The 23,578-nt window shown below is 41.0% G+C and overlaps 2 protein-coding genes across 4 annotated transcripts in view; both read left to right on the plus strand.

The window, feature by feature from the left end:
• The window catches only part of LOC310897548 (uncharacterized protein), a 36,045-nt gene extending 25,913 nt beyond the window's left edge, over positions 1 to 10,132 (plus strand). For 2 of the 3 annotated variants that reach the window (XM_083831263.1, XM_083831264.1), the window contains 2 exons: positions 670 to 799; positions 1,253 to 10,132. In XM_083831263.1, coding sequence (XP_083687389.1) covers positions 670 to 799; positions 1,253 to 1,305 — 183 coding nt within the window. In that variant the 3' untranslated portion in view covers positions 1,306 to 10,132. The remainder of the gene's footprint in view (positions 1 to 669; positions 800 to 1,252) is intronic. The other variant, XR_014582377.1, reaches the window with a different exon arrangement.
• Positions 10,133 to 10,622: 490 nt separating this feature from the next.
• Positions 10,623 to 23,444, plus strand: LAPTM4A (lysosomal protein transmembrane 4 alpha). Its single transcript, XM_083831265.1, has 7 exons — positions 10,623 to 10,853; positions 17,035 to 17,155; positions 19,281 to 19,357; positions 19,449 to 19,571; positions 20,669 to 20,764; positions 22,075 to 22,173; positions 22,662 to 23,444. The coding sequence occupies exons 1-7, from the start codon at positions 10,755 to 10,757 to the stop codon at positions 22,734 to 22,736; spliced, it is 690 nt and encodes a 229-aa protein (XP_083687391.1). The 5' UTR covers positions 10,623 to 10,754; the 3' UTR covers positions 22,737 to 23,444.
• The last annotated feature ends 134 nt before the right edge of the window (positions 23,445 to 23,578 follow it).

Raw genomic sequence — 23,578 nt, forward strand, 5'->3', positions numbered from 1 at the left:
CGATCCTTCCAATGATCACTGGGACGGCCTGTGAGTCACCAGAGTGCTGCCAGGCCACTCCCTCTCTTGCACATCCAATTAGTTGCTCTAGCTTTGTATGTACCTTAATGAATAATCTTAACAGTGCTGGTCAAGCTCTTCAGTACAGCATTGTTCCTACTGGCATGTTTATGGTGAGCCAGGAGGAGTTTGTTTTGCATGCGAGCGCCAAATGCTGGTGTCTGCTGCCGTGCAAGCTCATCCTCTGGAGATGTACATAAAAGAATAAAAGAAGTTATGAAGTCAGATACAGAGATAAAGTTGTTCGTCGCTCTCAGTGCTACATCTAGTATTTCTATAGACTGATCATTTAGCAGTCACTGGGCACATCTCAGTGTTCAGGCTCGCTATACAGTTACAGTGCTTTCCCCTTGCTGTTCTTCTATTCACTAGAGAAAACAGAGAAAAGATGGTAATGAAAGACAATTTCAGCACTTCAGTCCTAAAACAAATATACAGGAGGCAGGTGGATGACATGCCAGAATAGTCTAATCATTTGAAACCTAATTTGTCCTGCAGTTTCTTTAAATATACCAATTCCCTACAATAATTACATTTTCTGCCATATTTTGTACTTGCATATGCTTCGTTTAACTCATATGCTTAGTGAAGCATATTGTTTCAATTAAGCCCCAGCAAGGTTTGGAAACAAGAGAGGAAGAAGGCCCAAGGGACTTGATATCTACGAAACATAGCAGTGATGCAGTCTGTGCTTCCTCCAGAAAATCCTTGGACGTTCCCAATAATCCACACACTAACAGTAAGTGATGGGCTTTGTACATCTCATGAATTTTGATTTCAGAATAATGCATAACCTGAAAAGAGTTCAGAAATGCATTTTTAAGTGAATATGCTAAATGTTTCTCCTTTAGCTGTATGTCTTACTTCTTACAGAGGCTCTGTAATACCTTTTTTTCTATGACAAATACCTTCCTGCTCCTATCGGAGCTAATGACCAAAACTGTCTTAAATTTAGTGGGAGTCATTTTTGCACAGCACTCATAGAAGTGAAATGGAAGCAAATGCATGTGTCAGAGCCCACTAAAACATTCAGAGCCCTCCCAATGACTTTGTAGTATCCTTGTAAGTAGGTGGCCGTTGTAAAACACATCTAGGAATCACAAAGCAGCCTGCTTCAGGTGGAAAGCAAACAGTTCCCGGGGCCATGACTCTGCAGTGGATGTTTGTGCAATGTCCCCTGTTTGTATGGCAGATGTACCCGGGAAAAAGGAGAGGAGGAAGAGGAAGAAGATGAAAGAGACTTGAGGGAGCTGTGTAACTGCCAGAGAGACAACCAAATGGGGGCAGGCATGCTGATGAGCTGCAAGAATTCTCCTTTCTGTGATGCTGCGCTGAGCCCAAAGTAAAGAGAGGATCTAGAAGACTTCCCAGTGAGGGGAAGAGGAGAACAGGAACAGTGAGCAACAGAGTGTGAGTGTGTGAGAGAAAGGAGAGAAGGAGCACACTGTGCTCCGGAGGTGGTGTTGAAACAGAATGGGTGTTAATAACAAATTGCTGCCCTTGATTAAAAACTGTTGAATGGGTTCTGACCGGTGGCATTAAGACCTTTCAGTTTTTCACTGTCACATTGTTTGTCAACTTCTAATGTTTTATACCATTGTAGGACTGGTTGGGACATGGCCAACCGTGATTGCAACTTGAGTTCCATGGAGGATCCACCAGCTAGTCTGGTCTCCCCTGGCATTTTTGCAGATGTGCTCACCAACAGGCTAGTAATGTACAGAAGAAAGCATTGTTCAGAGACAAAAGGAGAATAATATAGATCATTCTCAAACCTCCCAAATATTTTAAATCCTTGTTGGCTGCTACAGTCAGACTTTTATGCTTTTCACCCCATGTCAGGCTAGGTTGCTCCACAAGGGAAAATTTCTCAAGGAGGTTTTAAACTTACTTAGAAAGACATTATAAACCCTTTTGTCTTCCCAGTTTTTGTGGTGGGCTGAAGTGTAAAGCCTGTATGTCCAAAGCATGTTGCATTTGTACTTATAGTAGACTGAAGTGACTTTTTGAAATATTTTTTCTAATCTGATGTCTGGAAGTTTTTAGCATTTTGTTATTTGAATATTCTAATATAAACAAAATTTGTGAATGAAACTTTTAGAAATGTCATTTAGTATTTACCGAAGAGCGTGCACTTTTTATTGTCAGAGGGTTTATGGCATGGTGGAGGGAATGTGTTACAAGCGAGTGCTGTGGTTTGTAAGTAGCGCCAAGGTGATGCCACTGAGAGCTGAAGCCCTTTATCTCTGCAGAGCTGCAGCTCTGGCAAGAGCAGCGAGGGTTCTTCAGGCTGTCCCAAGACTGTGCCTCACCCTGACCCATCTTAGAAGTGCTGCCTCGAAGGATGAGGTAATGATTGTCAAATCTCCACCTGCACTGGACTTCGTGCCTTTGGAGGTTGTGTGGGAAGGTGACAGTTACTAATGCATGTTAAACTGCGCTTCGTCATAGGCATTGGGCTGATGACACTCATTTCACATAGGACACTGAGTAACCGTGGATTTTATTGGCTTTAAACTGCTACAGCAGCACTCCCGTTTGCATTACCGAGCTAGAGGAGAGCTCTGTGCTTCTGCCATCCCAGCCATCCAGACCCTGAGGCCGGCTTGTCTGAGCTTTACCCACAGCTCAGACTTTTTACCCCATGGTCTTCATCTTTTGCACAGATATCAGAGCAGCTGTTTCCTTCAGAAAAGCAATTAATCACAGCAATGTATTTGTGCTTGGAATTATAAGTAAAGGGACAGTTCTTTTCTGCTGTGATTTTTCTGGGGGCAGCTAGCTGTACAGTGTGCCCTGAAGTTTAGCAAAACAGGCTTGTTTCAGAGAGGTGAGGGATAATCTTAACTGATGCCACTTAGCAGCTCACTGTCTAAAATCTGCCCATCTTGATGTTTGTATATCAGTGTAGGAGAAATATAGGCAATTTATGAATGTACGAATGGACCAAATAGCTTTTATGTGGAAAGTAACTGTTCTGGAGCAAATGCATAACAAGAAAAAGCATGGCCTCACTGGAGAAACAAGTACAGCAAGTTCAAGGATTTAGAAGATGTGTTAATGAGTATGTAGGTAATGAGTAAAGTTCTAACTCTGAGGCCAATGGAAAACATTCATTGACCTACTTGGAGCCAGGATGTTGCCCAAGGTCTTTGTTTAGCATTGAAGATAACCTCTGCCATCAAAAAAATCAAAAGAAGATTAATGAAGGAGATAAAGAGAAACTTACAATATTGGTAGGCTCCCATTTCTTCTGCTTTTTTCTCTATATGTGTTTGCAAGCTTTTTGATGCCAGTGTAATCATGTTTTATTTCAACATGTTATAGTATTTCAAGTGTTCATTGATTTTGTAATAAAAAATTCAAAACTTTTGCCCAAAGCACGGCACTCATGAGCAGTTTTATTTAATTACTTTGTATGTGTACAAGTAAGAGCAAGCGTTTTTCGCTAAAAACATTTTATTTCGAGCTTCTAAGGAGATACAGTAAATGGTTTTTAAGAAATTCCCTTCATCTCAATCATGTTTGTGTTTACAAAAACCTCTTAACTTTCTTCTGTTGTTGGAATAAAAGAACATTCAAATCCTGTAACACTTGACGAGCTGACTGTGATTCTGATGACAAGAAGCAGCAAATTATATTACCCAGTTTTTCTGTCAAACTCATCAGTACCACTCTTACTGACATCAGCAGTATTGGCAATGCTTATTTTACTTCTGGCTCCACTGTTTCACAGATGGGAAGACATCACTGTCATACAGAAGGGCTCAGTAGTTTACATCAGCACATTATTTAGTACTACATTCTAACATAGAAAACAGCTCAGCAAAGAAAAGACACCCCTACAACTAGATATTGTTGATCGTAGGCTTTCCTGAATAATTGCAAAGCTGTACTGAGGATAAATCTGGTGGCAACGTACTGTTTGTGCTATTCGTCTGCTGTACCAGTACCCTTGCTGCAAGGAGTAGAAAGGGTATCACATTTGGTTAACGTGTCTGGAGCCTTCCTCTGCTGCATCCCCCAGTACTGCTGCTACATGGGCTCCCAAGGATGGCCTAGAGATCTGAAGAAAGTGTGCTGAGAGTGGTTCCTCAGTGAGAGGACTGAGTTTAAAACAAAACAAAACAAAACAAAAAAACACAAAGCATTCAGCAGCTGCTAACTTCCATTCTTTTACTTCCTTGTCCTCGGGGGCTGCAGAACCATCACTCAGTTTAACAAATGGCCTTTGCAGATGGCCAGTGCCTTTGAAAAGCAGACATTTGAGTCCCTTATGAAATTCCCTTTCCTTTCATCACTGCGTGCTCGGGCTACTGCCTGTTTTCTGTGCTTTTAAGACATCTCTCGCCTTCTCTTCTGTGTTATCATACTGTTCTGATCATCAGTTTGCTATGCTGCTGCTGGCACTGGGAGTGTTAAATGAATGTGGTCGGTACTCCCATTTTTGTAGGCTCTGTCTGATCGTTACTAGCTAGAGACTGGCATCAGTCCTCAGACAGGAGATCCAACATCCCTCTAACAAGTTCCAGCATCGGTTGTGCTGTAGCTGGATGCTTTTATCCTCCAGATAACTTCTCTTAGAGAGGTAAATCTAGAGTATCTTCCTTGGTTGTTCATTAACCCAGTGTATTACAATTGCCAGTTCGTGGGCCAGGTCCAGCTGCCTTTTCCCTGAGTGATTTACCAGGTGCTCGAGTGGCACACGCTGCAGTAACAGCCAAATACTCCCTGCACCCGCGGCTGGAAATCCAGCCTCTGGGGCAGCCACAGCATGGGAAGCAGGGTGAAGTGTGGCTGGGAGAGTATCTGTGATCTGGTTAGGAGCAATTAATTGTTACAGCAGCAGCTGCAAATGATGAAATACACTGCTTTAAGTTTCAACTTTCTCTTAAAGTCAGTCTGCTCTATTTTTGTAATGATGCTCTTTCTTGTGGGAAGCCTTTTGAAGATGGAAGGTTGGATGTGTCCCTAATGATAGGGCCATAGCAGTAAGTGCCAGGTCCATGAGACAGAATCTCAGGCATTAGGATCTAGTTGATGCCATAACCGATGAACTCCTGACCTACAAAGCTGTGTTTACTCACAGGCAGGCTGCAGATGCAGATTCTGAAGCTTTGCTTCATACTCAAACCATGGTGTTACAAAGTCAGGGTTATGTAGAGCAACCACAGAGAGAAATTTGGCCTACTGCTCCATAATTATCTGTAATTGATAATTGTAGTTATCTGTAATTATCAAGGTTCCACCCAATCCACACATCAGAGGCACAGCTGACACATCTGCACGAGCTGAGTATCAGGTAGACACGCTAATTGCTCAGAAGAAAATAATTTATTTGCTTTTTATTAGCTGTGCCTACAACAAAGGCCTGCTGCATAATTCCGAAATAGCTGACTGCTGGTGAGGAGAGAGGGTTTTTTAAGTTGTGGGCCACAAAGGTTAGACAAGGGAAATCTTGTCCTTCTTCCGTAATAGTACTGACCCAGACCCAGGGGTCCTTCCAAGGCAAATTGGATTTCCATGTGTGTGCCATCCCTGACGTTCTGCTCTGCAGATGTTCTGATCTGTGAAGGAAGCGTCCCCCCTTACTGAAGGACACTAGTGCATTGGGCTCAGAAATAAACTCCCTGCATCTTCTCAGGAAAACATCACTGTAACAAGAACTGACCCCTCTAATGTCCCACTAAGAAACCATTAAATATTTGGTAAACTTCGTTTTATGTCAAACTTTGATTTCTGTACGCTTGCACTGTCTTCCTTTGGCAGTGGTTCTGAGTGCTCTAAGCTACAGAGACGAATGACAAATGACTTTATCAAGCACTTCTGACTGCATCATCTGCCTGCCACTGTGCTCCTTCTGGAACTCCTTTCCAATGTCCCAGACTGCAAACTGATTCAAAAAGCCAATGTTTAAAGAAATAACAAATCACCAGAAGGTAACTCTTCCTACTTCCCTGAGCAGGCAGCATTCGGATTCCCAGGCTATTCTCTAAATCCTGCCAAAGTTTATGGAGAGGCACCTCTGCGCTTGGGGCTGGAAGGGGGAGACTGCCAGCAAGTAAAGGACATTTCCCGTCTCCAGAGGAAGCCAGCACTCACTTTTAGATACGTGAAATTACTGAGATTCTGAACTTGCAAGTACCATTTTAGATTGAGGAAAATGCTGTGTTATTTTTAGACGTTTTTATTGCTCCTCAGCTGTACGATGTAAATGAACTATGGCTCTTCTAGGTTAGCAGACTTTGATTCTGTAAATGAATATGAGAATTTTTCTTCAGTGTTTGATACTGAGAAAACCTGAGAGTACAACAAGTAACCCAGTAACAGACTCTTGTGTTAATAAAAGTTTTACATCTTGCTGTCATGTTTTAGCTGCTTTTCTAACCCTGACTTTCTTATCCATCTGTTACATGTTAAAAGTTTGTAACTGAGTTAAATTGACTCTTGCTGATAAAACATAATTCATATTGTTAACAGCAATCAACCAGAACAAAAAGTAGAGATGATTGGAACATTACATTAGGGATCCCAAAATGACGTTGATTAATTCAATAAACAAAAGTGAAATCCAGTAACCAAAAATCTCATTGTGATACATTCTTATCTCTTTTATAATCAATCACTGAATCTTTGGATTGGCTTGTATTCTTCTAGCAGAATCCATCTTGGAGAAAAACAGTGGGAAAATTTGTTAATGCTGACTTCAGGATATCTAGGATTTCACCGTGTGAGTTACCAACACGAAAGCCTTCCTCCTGACTAATTTGTTTTTTTATTTATTTATTTTTTCCCCATTGATATGTTAAGGCTCTGCTTTTACTCCAATACATTCTCATCCTTTTTAAGGAAGCAAAAAGCCAATCCATGCTCTCAGCCCAGGTATTTTCACATCTTCTGCACTAGTTCTATCGATTTTTCTAAATTCTGTCGAAGGGATCCATTGTTTTATACTGCAGCATCTACATAAAGATGTTAGTTATGTTAGTATAACCAAGTCTCAGAAGCACCTTTCCTGTTTTTTTGTTTTGTTTTGTTTTGTTTCTTTGTTTTGTTTTGTTTCTTTGTTTTTGACAAGGTAGAGTAGCAAACACAAACACAGAGTCAAGATATGGAAAAAAAAAAAAAGTTAGGCTGTTACTGCCCTTGTAATGAAGCGCCTTCCTTTGGGGAACAAAGACTTACGACATGTCCTTCACTGCAACGTTTTTCCTTGGTAAAGAAGCCACTGGAAAAGAGATTTGCTTGATGTACCTATCACCTTCACCAGCCGTTGTGTTATTGGTGACATCACCTCATCTCACTGTTCCTCAGTTTCCCCAACTCCAAGTAGCACAATATGTTCATTATAAGGAGATATGAACAATGTCCATGGAGGCTACATAATTATCAGATCATGGTCTGCAGGTTTTCCCTCACACAAACATTAACCGAAAATGTTGAAGCAGAATAGCACGTCATCTTTCATAAGCAATTTGACAATAATCCAGTAATTCAGTGCATGCAGATGAAAAATAATGATTACAACATAACTCTAAACTAACATCTTTTAGCCAGGGATAGACTGAAGAATGGAACAGAAAGGAGAAACCTTGGATTCACAAAGATCTGCATGAAACAGTCTTAGTGATCTTTTGGCAGCTTACAGATGTTGGATTTACTTTTCTGAAGAAGCTGAATCACAAAGATTGAAGGAGAATGAAACCTGGCGTCTCATTTACATGATCCTAGCTATACTGCTGTTATGTTTTTATATGATTTTTAATATGATTATATCCAAATACATATACCTATGAATATGATTATTCAAAAATAATACTTTACATTTAGTAAAACATCGCCATGCATTCTCAAGATAGAAGTTAAAATCTCCTGTCTAGACACAGATTTTGAAACACCTTACTAGTCTGGCTAATGAGCCACGCTGTGATCTCAAAACTCCTTCCCTCCATACCTGCTGAGAGAGAAGGAGTGTCACGCTGGTAAAGGAATCAGAATCCTTTCGCAGCGGCTTCTGACTAGCTAGCATGTGTAATGCTTTTTGCTCTTACCGTTGTGGAAGTGGATAATTTGCTCCCACAATGTCACAGTCTTTTTGCTAATTAGGAAGAAAAATTTATCATGAATTCCTTCTGTCCCTCTGAGTTTTGCTCTGGCTGCCATGGCTGTAAGCTGAGCCTTCAGAATTATTAATACATTTAGCCTCACAAATCCTCTCTGAACTAGCAAAAGAAGAAAATTAAGGCTCAAAGAGAAGGAAGCGTCTTGCCTGAGCCTGGCAGCGTCTGGGCTGCCTGTGGCATGGAAGAACGAGTATCTTTCACAGAGAGTAGGACTAAAGTCATTAACCTACCCTCTCTTCCTCCATTTACAGAAAATAATGCAATCATTATCATTCTCAAAATAGTCTTTTAATCTTTTTTTTTTTTTTGAGGGGAAGAGATATTAGATATTTTTTGCCCACTCAATAGTTCTACATCAGTCTATCCAGCTGTGGAAAGCTGCTTTGTGATGTTAAATGACATTCACATTATTCTTTTCAGTATCTTTGTTGTCTGCGGGGTATAACAAGCAGTGAAGCTCATGGGAATAGCATCAGTTTTTATTCCAAGCCTGGCTGACAAAGATATGAACTTAATTAAGATTTCTTTCATCTCATGAAAATAGCCCTGAAGATCCGAGCCTGACATGAGAGCTGCCAGTGATACTGGTGAAGGCAAAGTGTCCATCTGGAAAATCCTTGTTCAAGAACTTGCCCTCACAAACCGTAACACCTCTTTAAACTGAGAATGGGATCTTGGTGCTTCCGAGTGAATGTCCTAACCCAAGCAAGAAACTACTGCTTTCTCTTGTGACTCACTCTAGTCCCGTGATTTCGTCTTTCATGCAGGGGGAGACCGACAGGAAGCAAAGTCTCTCTCAGCTCTGCAGCAACGATGTGATCAGTTCAGACGTGAATGCTGCAGAAATAGTAGGCTTAGGCTTCCCAACATGCCATCTGTGAGGAGAATGATTTTTTAAATGACTGATTCCAACAAAATGCACATTCTTTTTATATTTATTTACATATGTACATGTTTATTGATTAAAATTAGTCCGGTTTTGTTACATTAAATCAGTCTGTTGATTACGAAGCATCTGTGCACAGGGAACATTAGGAGCACTAACGAAACAAACAATAGCTTGTAATAGGACCATTAGAGCAGTCTTAGCAGCACTTACAATATGTTTATTCAAAAATGAAATATGCCCTCAGGAAGAAAAACACCAATTATGGAACACAGGGGATTTAAAATAAAAAGGTCAGTTTTAAAGCCTTTAAGTAAATCATTTCAAACGACTCAGCAACAGTTCATGTTTAAAAATAGACTAAGTAGCTAAAACAATAACATGCGTTAATTGTAGGACCTGGAATATATCAATAGGACAAGTACAGTCACCCTCGTTACCTTCTCATTGTTCAGAGTGAAAAAAACGGTATTAATACTGGCAGATAACATACATCTTGGTATATACACACACAGCAAATATTTATGTTCTATGAGTGTCTCAAATCAGTTGTATGCAGCCAAGAAGGAAATACTCGCAGCTGCACCAGGGTTAAAATAAACTGTGTGCGTATCTGTATCAACAGTGCAAGGCTGCAAAACCCACTGATGTCACTGGGTCAGGGGAAGTTTATGGGTCCCCCTCTGCATGTGAACAGGAGCTTTTGCTCCTAAATGCTGGAGCAGCCTCTTACCGCACGTACAGAGGCAGCACCCAGATTTATACACATTATTTCTAATTAACACATGTGTCTGGTAGCACCTGCAATTTTCAGTGAGACTAATGAAGTATTATTGGAACAGGCTGCCCAGGGAGGTGGTGGAGTCACCGTCCCTGGGGGCGTTCAAAGGAAGGTTGGACGTGGTGCTTAGGGACATGGTTTAGTGGGTGACATTGGTGGTAGGGGGATGGTTGGACCACTTGATCTTGGAGGGCTTTTCCAACCTTTATGGTTCTGTGATTAATATTATACGCTCAGGAACAGGGACTTTGACTCAAAAAAAAAAGAAAAAAAAAGAGTAAAGCATCTCTGTGAACTAACACGTGCCTCTTCTGTTTACACCCTGATCCCATACCCTCTTAGCACGTAATACACAACATCAGTTATTTAATCCGAGGATTTCGGGCAAAAAAAAAAAAAAGAATAACAAAAAAAGGTTTAAGCGAATTAAACGCGCTACAACTCTGGCTGAATTTCAGGGGAAACTGAGGAACCCGCCCCGTACCACGGGCAGCCTGGGCGCCGAGGTGAGCCCAGGGGGCGGGGGGTCCCGCCCCAAAATGGCGGCCGGGGGGCGCCCGACCCGCCCCAAAATGGCGGACGAGGGGGGGGGGGGGGCGGCGCACACCGTGCTTCAGGTAAGCCCCGCCCCGCCCCTCCGCAGGTGAACGCCAGGGCGCCGCACCCTGTGCGCGCCGATTGGCCCAACGCGCCGCCAATCTCCCGTCGCCGAGGCAACGCGTATGCCCTCCCGCAGGCCCCGCCCCCCGCGCCCCCTCTGCCAACTCGTGATTGGCCGGAGCGGCGGTGACGCGCGAGCGGGGGTTTTCCGGCCCCCAGCTGAGGGGAAGCGCCCGGCCAGAGCGAGCGGTCGGCGGCGGCGGGCCCGGTAGGCGGGAGGGAGGCCGGCGGTGTCGCTGCCACCATGACGTTCAAGCGGAGCCGGGACCGCTTCTACAGCACCCGCTGCTGCGGCTGCTGCCATGTGCGGACCGGCACCATCATCCTGGGCACCTGGTACATGGTGAGAGGCTGCGCCCGGCGCGGGGGGCAGCGGCGAAGCGAGCGCGCATGCGCGGCGCTTCGGGTCCGGGGTGGGAGGGGGGGTGTGAGGAGGGGGCAGCGCGCATGCGCACTTGGGGGGGGGTGGGGGGCACTGAGAGGGGGGTGTTGGGCCCCCTCAGGGCTCGGCGGGTGGCTGGGGAAAGGAAAGGGAAGCGGAGCCCTGGGGCGTCATGCTTGGGTTCCTGGTGCTGGTCCTGGCTTCTGTCCCCTTCCTGAGGCTGGAGGGGTAGCGCCTTGACGCGTTTCAGGCAGTGCTGAGGGTGTCCTTGGCAGGAGAGCTGATAAAGTGCTGTGGGAGGCTGGAATGTGGGGCATGTGGGGAGGAAAGCGATAAGAAACGTCCTTCCTGACCTGAATGTAACCCCTGAGAGGGAGGTGAGGGTCTTAAGCAAGCCGGTACCGAGGCCGTCCCGAGCACCTTGGTGGCAAAGGGGAGCTCTCTGTCGTCCAGCACGGCTGTTGGGGAGCTATAGAAACAGGTCTGTTTTTTCCAAAACACTTCCTGTTTTCTGACTCTTTTTTTACTGAGAGAGCCCGTCTATTAAAGACGGTTTTGAGCTAGAGTGAAATAAAAATGCGAAAGCAGTAACATTGAGTTAAGACGTGGACCGAGCAAGTTCCCCTTTATTGAAATCCTTTAGTCATCTTTCCTTCCTGTTACCCCCATGGGTGGTAAAAATGTGAGGATGATTTAAACATGTTGCATCTTAGCTTTTCTATTCTCCAAAACTGTAACCAAAGCCTGTATTTTCTTTTACCCTTCTCCAGATAGTAAAAATAGCGAATGTTGCATTTTTATGCCTTGGTGTGGAGGAACCATGCACAGAAACTGCTGTTACAGTAGGAGAAATAAGTGAGGATTTACCTTTAGAGAGATTATGGTCTCTCTTCAGCAAGTACTGAGAGATTAACTCTTTAATTTTTACCTCTTTTTTTCTGCCCCTCTCTCAGTTCTTCCAGTGATAGAAAGTGGTTCTGGCAAGTGATAAAATGCCAGGAGAAAGCAATGTAAGAAAAGTCACAGCAGGGTGTGAAAAGTATAACAAAACTCAAGGAAAGGGATATCTTAATATTTTTGAGTAAAAAATTAAGTTTGAAAAACTGGAAAGCTGACCTAGTGTTGATTAATTTCTGTCTTACATGAGCTAATATTAGAACTTAGTCCTTTGCTGTATTGAATATCTGGCTTATTCTGGAATCCTGTAAAACCTGGGGAATTAGATCCCTGTGCTGATTGAAGGAGATCAACTGTATGCTTCTGGTACATCAAGGAAAAGCAGAAATCCTTAACAGTCAGGAGACGCTCGTGCTTGTCATGAAACAAACGCACCTTGCTGCGTTCCCCACTTTCGTTTCCTGTTAGCAGGATCATGTGGAAACCCAGGAACTTGGAAGGGCATGGCTGTGCTTTCTGTCGCAACAGGCCCTTACTTGGAGCTTTTATCCTGTTCTTCTGGGATGTCAGCTGGGAAAAGGTGACAGACACCTGTCTGCCACCTGTTAGCTGTCTGAGCTGAAAGAAGGTTCCATTTCCTAAGTGGTCTTGTCCTGCCTGTTGCTTTAAATCAAAACAATTATAATTTATCCCTTTTGAAGGCTGACTACAATTCAGACGGTGAAAATAAAACTAATGTTTCTGCTGATAAACTTTTCCTAAATAAATAAAATGGGTTGTGGTGTGTCAGTTTGTTCAGACATGTTAATTAGCAAACCATATATGCATATTGTTTATCACAAGCTAGCATCTGAAAGACTGAAATTAATGTTTCTAAGTCAATTTAATAATCTAGACCTGTAAATTATGGTGGCAAGAGGGTAATAACATTTTTCATTTTTGAGGGAGGTAGTCCTTTGTGGAGGAGAATACTTAGCTCCACAAGAGTTCCGTGTTAGTGAAGATCTTGGCCAGCCTGTATTTACTGAATACACTGTTCTCGTGCTCTGCAGTCCTGAAGGAATTTGATACCAAGCATAAAATGGAGTCTTGTAGCAATCTACTCCAGATGTTTCAGTAAGATAAGGGTTCTGGCCATTATACATGTGCGTTATTCTTATGTAACTGTTCCTTTAGGCATTTTCCTGTTCTTTGCTTATGTGTATACTTCTAAATCTTGCATCAGTTGAACTTAGCTCCTCATTAAAAGTTCTGTATCACCATCTTTTCTGTGTACTTCTGAGAGTCTAGAGAGAACAACAGCGTTATCTTCACAGTCTGTAGGTGCTCTGTGATTAAACTCCCTCTTTTAAGCATGCTTCCGTCCTCTTCTGCCACTGTTTCTGATAAGTAGATAAACTAAGCGAAAAAATGAGTTCAGAGTGTTCCTAGAGGACTCATACTTGAGTTTCAGGGCTGGTATAGTTTGGTTTACCCTGTAACGCTCGCTGCTGGCCTGTGTAGGAAGGAAAAGAAACCTCCTATTCCCAGCTTCGTAATTGCAAACATGTGGCTTTGAAGTTTTCTTCCTGTAAACTTTCTTATTAGGCACAGTGCTTTCCAGAAACCGGAAACGTGAACACATTGGCAAAATCAGATCAGAGTTCAATAAACAGTCTTAAAAGTACGAGCATTGTTTTGGAGGGAGTGGCTGTTGTGTTCTGGCAGCAAACTTCAGGGATGGAATCAAAGTGATGCAATTGCTACTGGTTACGGGGAGGGTCAGGATGATCTCTGGAGACGTTTGTTCACTGAACAAAACTTCCAAAAGAAAAGAAATATAACTGGTTTCTATCAGATCCTGACAGTGCTAGAAGCTCTGGAATACTCTGTTTTCAGTATACCAGCAAGAAAAACAAAACAAAGCCACCTTGGTTTGTTTCTTCAAGACTGCATTTAAAGAAAAATACTGGGAAAGTGTAGTTGTTGCAAGGCTCAACTACATTTTCTTGCAACCCTTCTTGTTTATAGAAGCAGATTGTCAGTAGGAATTCTTGTTTCCGTACAAGACTTTTAGGCATTTGCACTTTTAGGGTGCTTGGAGAAACTCTGGCTTCATGTTCAGGCTTCCAGAGATAGGAAGCACTTGCATGATTAGCCATATATATACATTGACTATGGAGATAAGAGCTTGCTAATTGCTCTTCATAGTTCTGTAGTCTTTTGAGTTCTGATCGTATGGAGAGCTAGTATTTCTGTTACTTGTTTGTTGACTTTTTACTTCAATACCAGCTACTGTATTTTTTTTATGTTGATATAAGCTATACCAAACTTCTGTTGAGCTCAGTTATCCTGGTTTTAAAAGCAAAATACACTTCTCCAACTGCTCAGTGTAGTACTCACTACAAAACTAAATTCATTTTTTTTACCTTAATAGACACCATCTTTTGATTAAGAATTTGAACTCTTTTTCTTTTTTTTTTTTTTGTACTTTCTAACTAAAAAGCCTAGCAAGGGGGGCTGCTGGGATTTCTGAGGTGTCACCTCCGAATGGTGTGCCATCCATTGAGGGCTGGCTTGTCAGGGCTGTTGGCTTACTTTTTTTTTTTTAATTTATTGACATTTAGATTGCTCTCAGGCTTATCTGTGTTATGTGTGTTTTCAGACCACATTTTCTATTCTGTGCAGACTGCTTGTGAACGTTTATCTTATTCACAGTGAGTAAATTCAGTTAAAAACTGTGAAGATGCTTTGCAATCCAAACCATGCTCTTGCAGTTGTTCGTGCTGACTGCGGAGTTGAAACAAGGCTTGTGGTCTTGCTGTTATCAAGCTTCTGTGAAAGAGGAATGGTTGCAGTTAAATACAAGCTCTGGCTTCTTGCTTGAAAGCACTGCTAATTTGGAGCTGTCGGTACCTCCTAATTGCGATCCATATGTTGTACGTGATGAATTGCTCAGCGCTGTGATATGATTCACAAAGAGCAGCGATGGCGTCCTGGAAGCCTCGGGGCGTTAATTGGCAGAGGTGTTTGTTTGTTTCAAGTTAGGATCAATGAGACAGTAAAAATACTATTCGCATAGGCTGGATTTCAAATGACTCTAATTTTGTATTTTTCCTTGCACACCATTTCCGGATGAGAAAACAAAGCTTTGATGCTCTGAACTGTGCTCGTTAACTAGTGAAATTACTAAGAATTATGTATGCTAAATTGGGACTGTGGGTAGGATGAAAATAAAAACCAGTGACAGTCGTAGGATGACAGAGACACGATTCTAAGGCACTGAAGCTTACAATTGTAAAGATAGAGCTAGCAGCTCAAGCTCCTGAACTGTTTCACTATTTAAGTTAAAATGGTGACTGCATATAATTGAACTGGCAATAACTGAACAAGTCTGTTTGTGTTTTACAAAGTAGAAATTCATGTTTCAACAGCCAGATAGATACCTGGACCTCGACATAAGCTTCTTAAAATAAGTAGAGACAAAAGTAATTTTCCAAAGTATAGGTTGATACCTCTGATTCATTCGCAGGGAGGAGGAAATAAAAAGCTTGAAAAGGCATTGAAAGCCAGAGTGGAGAAGCAGGAAACGAGTGGTGAGAGATCATATTCTCTACCTTTGAACAATGGTGAAACAAAATAAGATTTAAGCAAAGGGCAGGTGAGCAGCTTTACAGTTTGCCCTGTGGGAAGTGACTTGTGAGGGGAAAAATAAGTGTACTTCAAGACCGAAGGTATTAGTGGCTAAATGTGATTATTTACTGCTGGCTGTACTAGTCACTATATTTGGCCTTCCACGGCACAAAATTGAGGATACAAGTAGCTGGAGCTTCTAATAAGTTTGTCTAATACATGATGACATGGTGCTATTTCTACAAAGCTGTCAGCTTTCAATGAAGGGTTCTTTCTGGAGAAAGTGTAAGTAAACTTATCTCTAGGATATCTCTAAAACTTAAAAAGGACAAGGGGGAACAATAACGAAACTAGTGTGAACTGCGAGTCTTAAAAGCTCAAACTCCTTTTAAAAAAAAAACTCCTTTAAAACATTCAAAAACTATTTTACTTAAAACTTCAGTAGCTGTGCATAGAGTTGCCACTGTTAGTATTGTAGACCCCTGGAACCATGGCAGTAGAAGAAGAAATGTCTGGCAAATGTTCTTACGTCATGAGAAACTGCAAACCAGTTTGTGGTGGTTTGGTGTTTTTTTTTTGTTTTTTTTTTCCCCCTTGGAGCCTAATTGTAAAAGATCCTGCTGGTGGTGGTGACTGTGCTGAATACTGATTGGAGAAATGACTGTGGCTTGAAAATACCATTGTGAAGGTTTTTTTTTTTATTATTATTATGAAACCTTTTTCTTTGGCCTGTCTCTCCAGATACTAGTAACAGAAACTATGCCCCTGTAAGTCCTGAATAGGCTCTAAATGCTGTGAAGGCAATTTTCCAGAGGTTTCAGCAGCTTTTGATTCTTTGAGCTCTTACTGTTACTGAAAGCATTTCTGGTATGTACCAAAATGGAGAAACAGAAATAGTCTTCAACAGCAGGGTAAGGAAAGGGACTGGTGTGCATGTGGCCAGTGCAGGATGCTTACGGATTTTGGAGTTCTGTCTGTGTGTGAAATTTCTTTAATTTTGCGTAGGCAGTCTGAGGAGGTTTTAATAAATGATCTAGGCTATTAAATCTAATATGGGGGAGAAACAGGAAGCAAGCTACGGCTGAGGATTCGAGCTGTAACCTAAGTTTCCTCTCACGGTCGGTATTTACTGTGTTGTGTTTGCACATCCCCTTGCACTGCTTGCCCTGAAGAGTAGGGTGCAGTACCTTAGTTGTGCATTAAATCAACTCCGCCTTTCAGATTGTTGGAGGAAGCAGAAACTCTTTGCAAATGTGCCTAGTTCGTCATTGTACCTTTTCCTTCCTGCTTCTTTTAACTGTTCCCAGTTTCCAGTCCACATGGCTGTGTATTGATCGTTGCAGTATCAGCTCATGGCACTTGAATCCCTACAAACCCTATCTGTCCTCTTCATTTGCAGCTTTACTTCATGACGATTCATTAAAACTAGCATCCGTGTAGTGCATTTTTTTGGTAGGGTTTTAACTAAATCAGCTTGAAACTTAATCTTAAATGGTTCTGTTGTCTGCCCCCCTCCCCCTCCCACCAATCAAAGAGCTTACTTCTAATTGAAATGAAAGATCTAATACTGTCCTTAAAACAATCATAGCTGTTGCTGTGTGAAGAACTTCTAGGTAACTGTGATCTTTCTCAGGTGGTGAATTTGCTGATGGGCATCTTGCTGACTGTGGAAGTGACTCATCCGAACATAGTGCCAACTGTTGATATCCAGTATGAAGTCATCGGGAACTACTATGCTTCCGAGAGAATGGCTGGTAGGTGCATGGCTCGTTTGTCCTATTAAAAAACAAACTGTGCAGTATCATAGTGTGTGCCTTTACCATAGTTGTAATATATGCATGCAGCTTTTTATTATGGCTTTCTTGTTTTCTGAATGTTTTTCCAATTATTACTGAGTTCTACTATGAATATGAAAGAAACTTAGTGCAATATTACTTTTACCTCGTATTATTAAGCATCTTGAATGATAAGATTGCTAAAAATTTCTTGGCCTTCATCAACACTCAGTGTTAGTACATGTGGAACATCAACACTTTGCACTATCTACGAACATTTACTATTCCTGCTGGGTCAATAAAACCAAAAATAGAGCTTATTTTTCAGAAGTGTCTGGGTTTTATAAGTGGTTGTCACAGATCTGAGGAAAGAGCTTTACAGCTGTTGTGTGTAAGCCTACTAAGAGAAAAGCTTGCCATCTTTCTGAGTGGAAAAATTAGAATGCCAAGTACTTGAAGTACTTTGCATTACGAGCAAAATTAAACTTCCTGGTGTATTGTTACAGATGAAGTGTATGATGTCTACAAGTGTAGCTGCTGTCAAACCCTTGTCTTTAATGACCAAGGTTTATAAATGTAGTATATGATGTGTAATCTTGTGTACTTTCCTCTTTTTTAATGTGGTTTTTGCTTGTTTTTAAGCGTGCAGCAATACGATGAGTGGTACTTCTAATATGTCTAGTCTCCTGTTAAATTATACTAAAACTTAGCAAGGGTTGGAGTGAAGATGCACAGCACAGGTCTGGATTTTGAGAGTTCCAGTTTACGATCTTCGTTCCTCATTCATGATCTGACTTGAGGAACTGTCACTTCTGTAACTGTGACTCATGTTCGTTTGTAATGAAGTGAGAGGGGACAGGGACCAAATCCTTCATAAAGCTAACATTAAGTAAAATCACAACAGATATTTGTAAAAAATGTTGTATGTTCTGTAGTGAATATTGAAATATGTAGTAGCCTTAAGCTTATATGATGCTTCTGAAGGTGCTTTCAGTACTTTTTAGTGTAAAATGGCTGTTCCCTTTTCCTTGACGTAGACTCCTGTTCCCCATGTTCTGATATGGGCTAAAAGTTTTTGTGTGTATGGAGGGACTTCATTCATACTCACAATTAAAATCGTATTGTGTGGGTTTTCTTCTGAGAATCTGTCACTACTGGTATGACACTTGTTGGTTATTCACGAGTACTTCAGGATCTCTGATCGAGGCGATGCCTCGACACAGGAGGGCCTCCTTGATGCCATCTCTGTATGTAGACCGTGTAATGAATTAGGCATGCAAATGTTTCTGTAGTGTAATTTTCAGATCGGTTGCAGATCAACTCTTTCAAGCATGTGAACCACAAGAGTTTGGCTTCAGCTTCATTAAAAAACATGAGCTTACAGCATCTATAGACTCACAAGCTGTTTTTTTTTTCTGTGCTTAAAAACGTAAAGTGTGCCTGCTGTAGGAGAGTGAGTATAATCTAAGTTGTGGAAAGCAGCTGTGTTTCTGTCATCAGTGACCCTGATGCTCGAGGGGAATCTTTATCATTCAATTTTCATGAGTGTCCTGGATTCTGCTAGCACTTGGCTTCTGTTCAGCTGCCTTTTCTTGTAAATAGTGGGATACCTTCCACCCAGTGATCTCCTGTTTTCCTTAATGGTACTTAAGGAGCGGTGCTGTTCCCACTGCCAATGACCAAATTATATAATCAAACCGTTTTAAAGTAGAAAGGTTGATAGTGTGCTGACTTCACTTAAAATTCTTTCCAGTTGTAAAATTAATCACCCACATACTTTCAACACTGACATATTGCAAATAAGCATCATTATGTTGCATTACAGTCGAACTTTCTCAGGCTTCTAATTGATGTGTCTGAGCTTTATTCAGGCTTTCGATTAAGGCAGAGATTTTTTTTCTGAATGCCTGCTGGTTTTCTTGAACCAGCTCTTTTTCCTTCAGTAGAAGACAGTTACTCAAACCCACAGCTTCCATTTTGCACAGGGGAAACAGTTGAGTGAGAACAGATCATAATAATGGATAAAACTTGTGTGCTTGTCAGCTGCAGTGTGGTAACTTTAGGAAATGACTGATACTTAATTTTGTGCATTTTTTTGATGCAGAAAATGCCTGCGTTCTATTTGCCATCTCCCTCCTCATGTTCACAATCAGTGCAATGATGGTGTACGGTGCAATTGCTGTAAGTATACTTATAGTCTATGGTTTTTAACTTGCTACTTCAGTTTAAATAAATACTTCATAAGCAGCTTTTTTCTTTTTTTTTTTTTTAGCATCGTGTAGGCTGGCTGATCCCATTCTTCTGTTACCAGCTCTTTGACTTTGTGCTCAGTTGTCTGGTTGCAATCAGTTCTCTAACCTACTTGCCCAGAATCAAGGATTACCTGGATCAGTTGGTAAGTACTTGTTCAGCTCGTGCTAGCATTTACATTTGAAATTAAACTTTAGTTTGATGAGTGCTATAAGAGCTGTATTCATCCTCCTGTCCCTAAAAGAGGAGCTCGGACTGCAGTAGCCATAGAAGATACCTGCTGGGGTGGTTGTGAGAATGAGAGCTTATCAGAGATGGAAGGAGCAAAGGTGGTGGTGTTCCCTAAATGGAAAGTTAGGGAGAGGAGAGAAATAGTTGTGAAGGGAGATGTTGGTTTAATCTGCCCGTAGTTAATTTACACTTGGCACAAGTGTGATATGATGTATGGTCTGCAACGTGTTGGGGTGGAATCAGGGGTTCCTTTTCACATCCTATATGGCTCTTCTTGTTTTGCAGCAAGGCCTTCTGATGAGACTGCAATGGAGTAGTCATTAGTGCTGCCTTTTTTTGTTTTGTTACCTAACTGTTAGGAGACTCAGTGGGTAGAATGTACCAGCAGTTTGCTTGGATCACAAACTCTTTCTGGCTGGTGTTTAGATCTGTGCAAGTAGATGCTTAAAAACTCTTCTGAAAACAAAACAGAAAAAATGGCTTGATGCTGGGGACAGGCTTTGTTATTGTGGTGAGGGAATGAGAAGAGTCTGAAATTTGCAGAAGCTTTTTGGTGTGTTTTGGCTCCTTGTGAAGTTTAGGGGCAAATTTTTTGCTTTCTAATTTGCATGTGTGCATGTAACTGGTTGGACTGATAAGAAGTAAAGAGTTGTCAGGTGGGGGGCCAAATGTGCTGCAGCTGTTAAAAAGGGAATTTCATGGCTGTTTGTATTAGCATGAGATTGAGGAAATGACTTGTAGTGTAGAAGTTACAAGGCTTCCTTACAGGTAGCCCTTTTCTGTAGTCATCTGTTTTTGCAGGACAGAGGCAGGATGAATAGTGTGATTCGTGGGAGGATTAAGAAAAGAAGCTACAGAAAAACTGAACTTTTCGTTGTTTCTGGAAGAGTTGTTTACACAAGACCTCAATTCACTTGGTGTGAAGTTTGGGTGTCTTTCATATTTGTCAATGTACGCTGTTCATACTCATATTCTCCCTTTCTCTCCCCCCACCCTATTTGTTTCCACTAGCCGGATTTCCCTTACAAAGATGACCTTCTTTCACTGGATTCCAGCTGTCTCTTGTTTATTGTTCTGGTATTCTTTGCTTTATTTATCATTCTAAAGGTAAGTTACAATTTAACTGTGCCCATTTTATGAGTTGCTATATTAAGATGCTATCAACATACGCGAATGTATTGAATTAAGAACTTCTTTGAGCAGAATTGGTAGGATATTTAATTAAAATACGATTTCACTCATACAGGTGTCTTGAACTAGCTTGTATGTTGTGTGCAGCTCTACTCTTTCTGAGTAGAGAGCAGAAATACACAAAGACTTCAAATACCACCTTTTTGCATGTGTGGAGTTACTTTAATATTTATAAATAAGCTTGTAGTGAAACAGAACTGAGTTATTGCATACAAGGTTTCTAAACAAAACTTTAAAAATCTCTTACTGTGCCTAATAAACCAGTGCACATGCTTTGGGAGGGAGATGATGGAAGGAGGAAATAGTAATTAATTCAGAGCTGCACTGTCCTTCTATAGAAGGGTGATATTACCAGTTACTACCTTTTTTGAAGATCTAAATATAGATTAATTCATTTGCATTACAAAAAAATGATATGCAGGCAAAACATATTAGTTAAACAAATGAGTTCGTGGTACACATCGGCCATGACAATATTCTTTTATTGCATTTAGATTAAATTTCAAGAAAAAGAACACAAGTCATGAAAAAGAATGTTTTCTCCCAGAGGAGTGTCTGAGAGGAGGAAGGCAGTGGAAGCCTAACATAGTAGATAATATTTTTATATTTATTGGGACCTTAATTTGGTACCTTATATATTAACTAGGTACTAATTTGCTGGTGAAAACTACATAGAGTGATACTATACAGATTAATAGCAATAAAAATAATCACGCTCTGACTATTAGATGGTACGTCCTTGTAGAGCAGCTAACATTAACCCAACGTTTGGGCTGCTCTGCTCTGCTGTCTTGGCACCTCAGGCTGTGTTCTCTCCTTCGCACAGCGCGTAGGACAAATAACAATGCTAATTTAGGGATGAGCGGGATTGTGCCATTGGCCCATCCTCCTGCAAGCAAGTTTGGACTGAGATCCGCAGAAACATAAGCCAATTAGGGATTAATTTGACTAGCTGTGCTGAGGCACACAGATTAATTGGATGGATCTGTGAATTCTTTTGCTGAAACGTGTGGGGTTCATCCTCTCTGAGTCACTATGATAGCAAGACTGAACAGCAACAATATACATGTGTGACTAAATCTGTTAATAAGCAACCATCCCTTGGATATATATTGACTTAGTTGATTTATGCTCCTTTTTTGTCATCAAAATGTAATCCAGTATCTAATTTCTGAATCGGCTAATGTATATGAGGTGTTTAAGAAGAGAAACCTCTTTTCTTTCAGGCGTATCTAATCAACTGTGTATGGAACTGTTATAAATACATCAGCAACAGAAATTTGCCGGAGATAGCTGTGTACCCTGCATTTGAAGCTCCTCCACAGGTAAAACCTTTTTGAGGTGAAAGGAACCTGAAACGTTTAATTCTGGAGTAGAAAAACACAGTATTCATGGATGTTTACACATCTGGTCCAGTTTTCTAAACTAAGACTGGAAAGATTAACATCAGCTGCTTTGACTTCGTTAAGATAGATTGAGTTACCTTATAATTCATAAAATAGGAGTTTTTATAGAGAGACGTCTTAGAGTGTTTTGTAACAGAGGGAAGCTTTCTGATTGCAGGCATCAAAACCTTCGTTGCTGTCTTGCAAAACCAAGAGAGAGGGGTAGAATTAATGACCTAGGGTTAGCTTCAGTGAAGCAGTAAACTGTGTGCCTTTCACTTCCTCAGTAGCTTACTAGGGGTATCAGTAAGTTCTTAAAAATATTTGCCTGCAACAGAGAATTAAATTGCTGATGTGGTATGCATGTTTTTATTATGCTTTTTTCCTCAACCTTCGGCATTAATCACTTCAAAATGTCTTCTCTCCAGTATGTTCTGCCAACCTATGAAATGGCAGTGAAGATGCCTGAGAAGGAACCTCCACCTCCCTACATACCTGCCTGAAGCAACTTTTATGTTAATTAACATCTGTACCAGCTTCTTGGGGGTTTTGTCTTTTAATCTTGCAAAACTGCTTAAGTAATAGAAATATTCAGGGCTTTAGGAGCAAACTGTTCTGTTTAAAATGTTTGATATAAACTTACTAAGCAAAACATCTGGGAGTGATTTTGTTTGCTTTAATTTTTGTTCTCCTTAATGCTCTTAAACATTTTATTGCCTGAGGGCTTTATACTGCAAGAACTTATTCGTGTGACTAACTTGTGGCTTTTAATATCAACTGAGCCAATATATGATTAAAGTTAGCTACAAATATAAGTGTCTGCAGGATCGTGCCCTTAATTTATATTAATTTTTTTTGTAAAGTAGTTCATAAAGACAATCTGATTGTGCAGCAAAATGACAGTTTGCCTTTATCCAGTTTTTGGAGGGGGAGGGGTTTGAATGTGGTATATACGTGAATTTTTTTACTTTGCACTTTTCTCATATGTTATCTTACCTTCCTGTGTTGTTTTTTTGTTTATCCCATGTCCTGAAACATAGTATTTTCAGGAAGAAGCGAGGTTGGCACAGGAGTTGTATTACAATGTGCTGTGAGTGCAAGAAAAATAAATAGAAATGTAGATGATGGTTGCATGCTTCTAATCTTATATGTATTTTCTTCTTTGTGATAAATGATACTTAAATAAATCTTTTACGAAATGTTTACCAGTAGCCTCGACTGGCCTGCCTTTTTTCCTGTTTAAAAAAACTTATCTGCAGTACACTGAAGCACTTAAAATAATCCCATATACATACAGCTTAGTGAACCCTGATTTCCTATGGGGTTGTTTGGTGGTTGATCCGTG

This window comes from Anser anser (genome assembly GCF_964211835.1).
Source record: "Anser anser genome assembly, chromosome: 3".
Classification (NCBI taxonomy): domain Eukaryota; kingdom Metazoa; phylum Chordata; class Aves; order Anseriformes; family Anatidae; genus Anser; species Anser anser.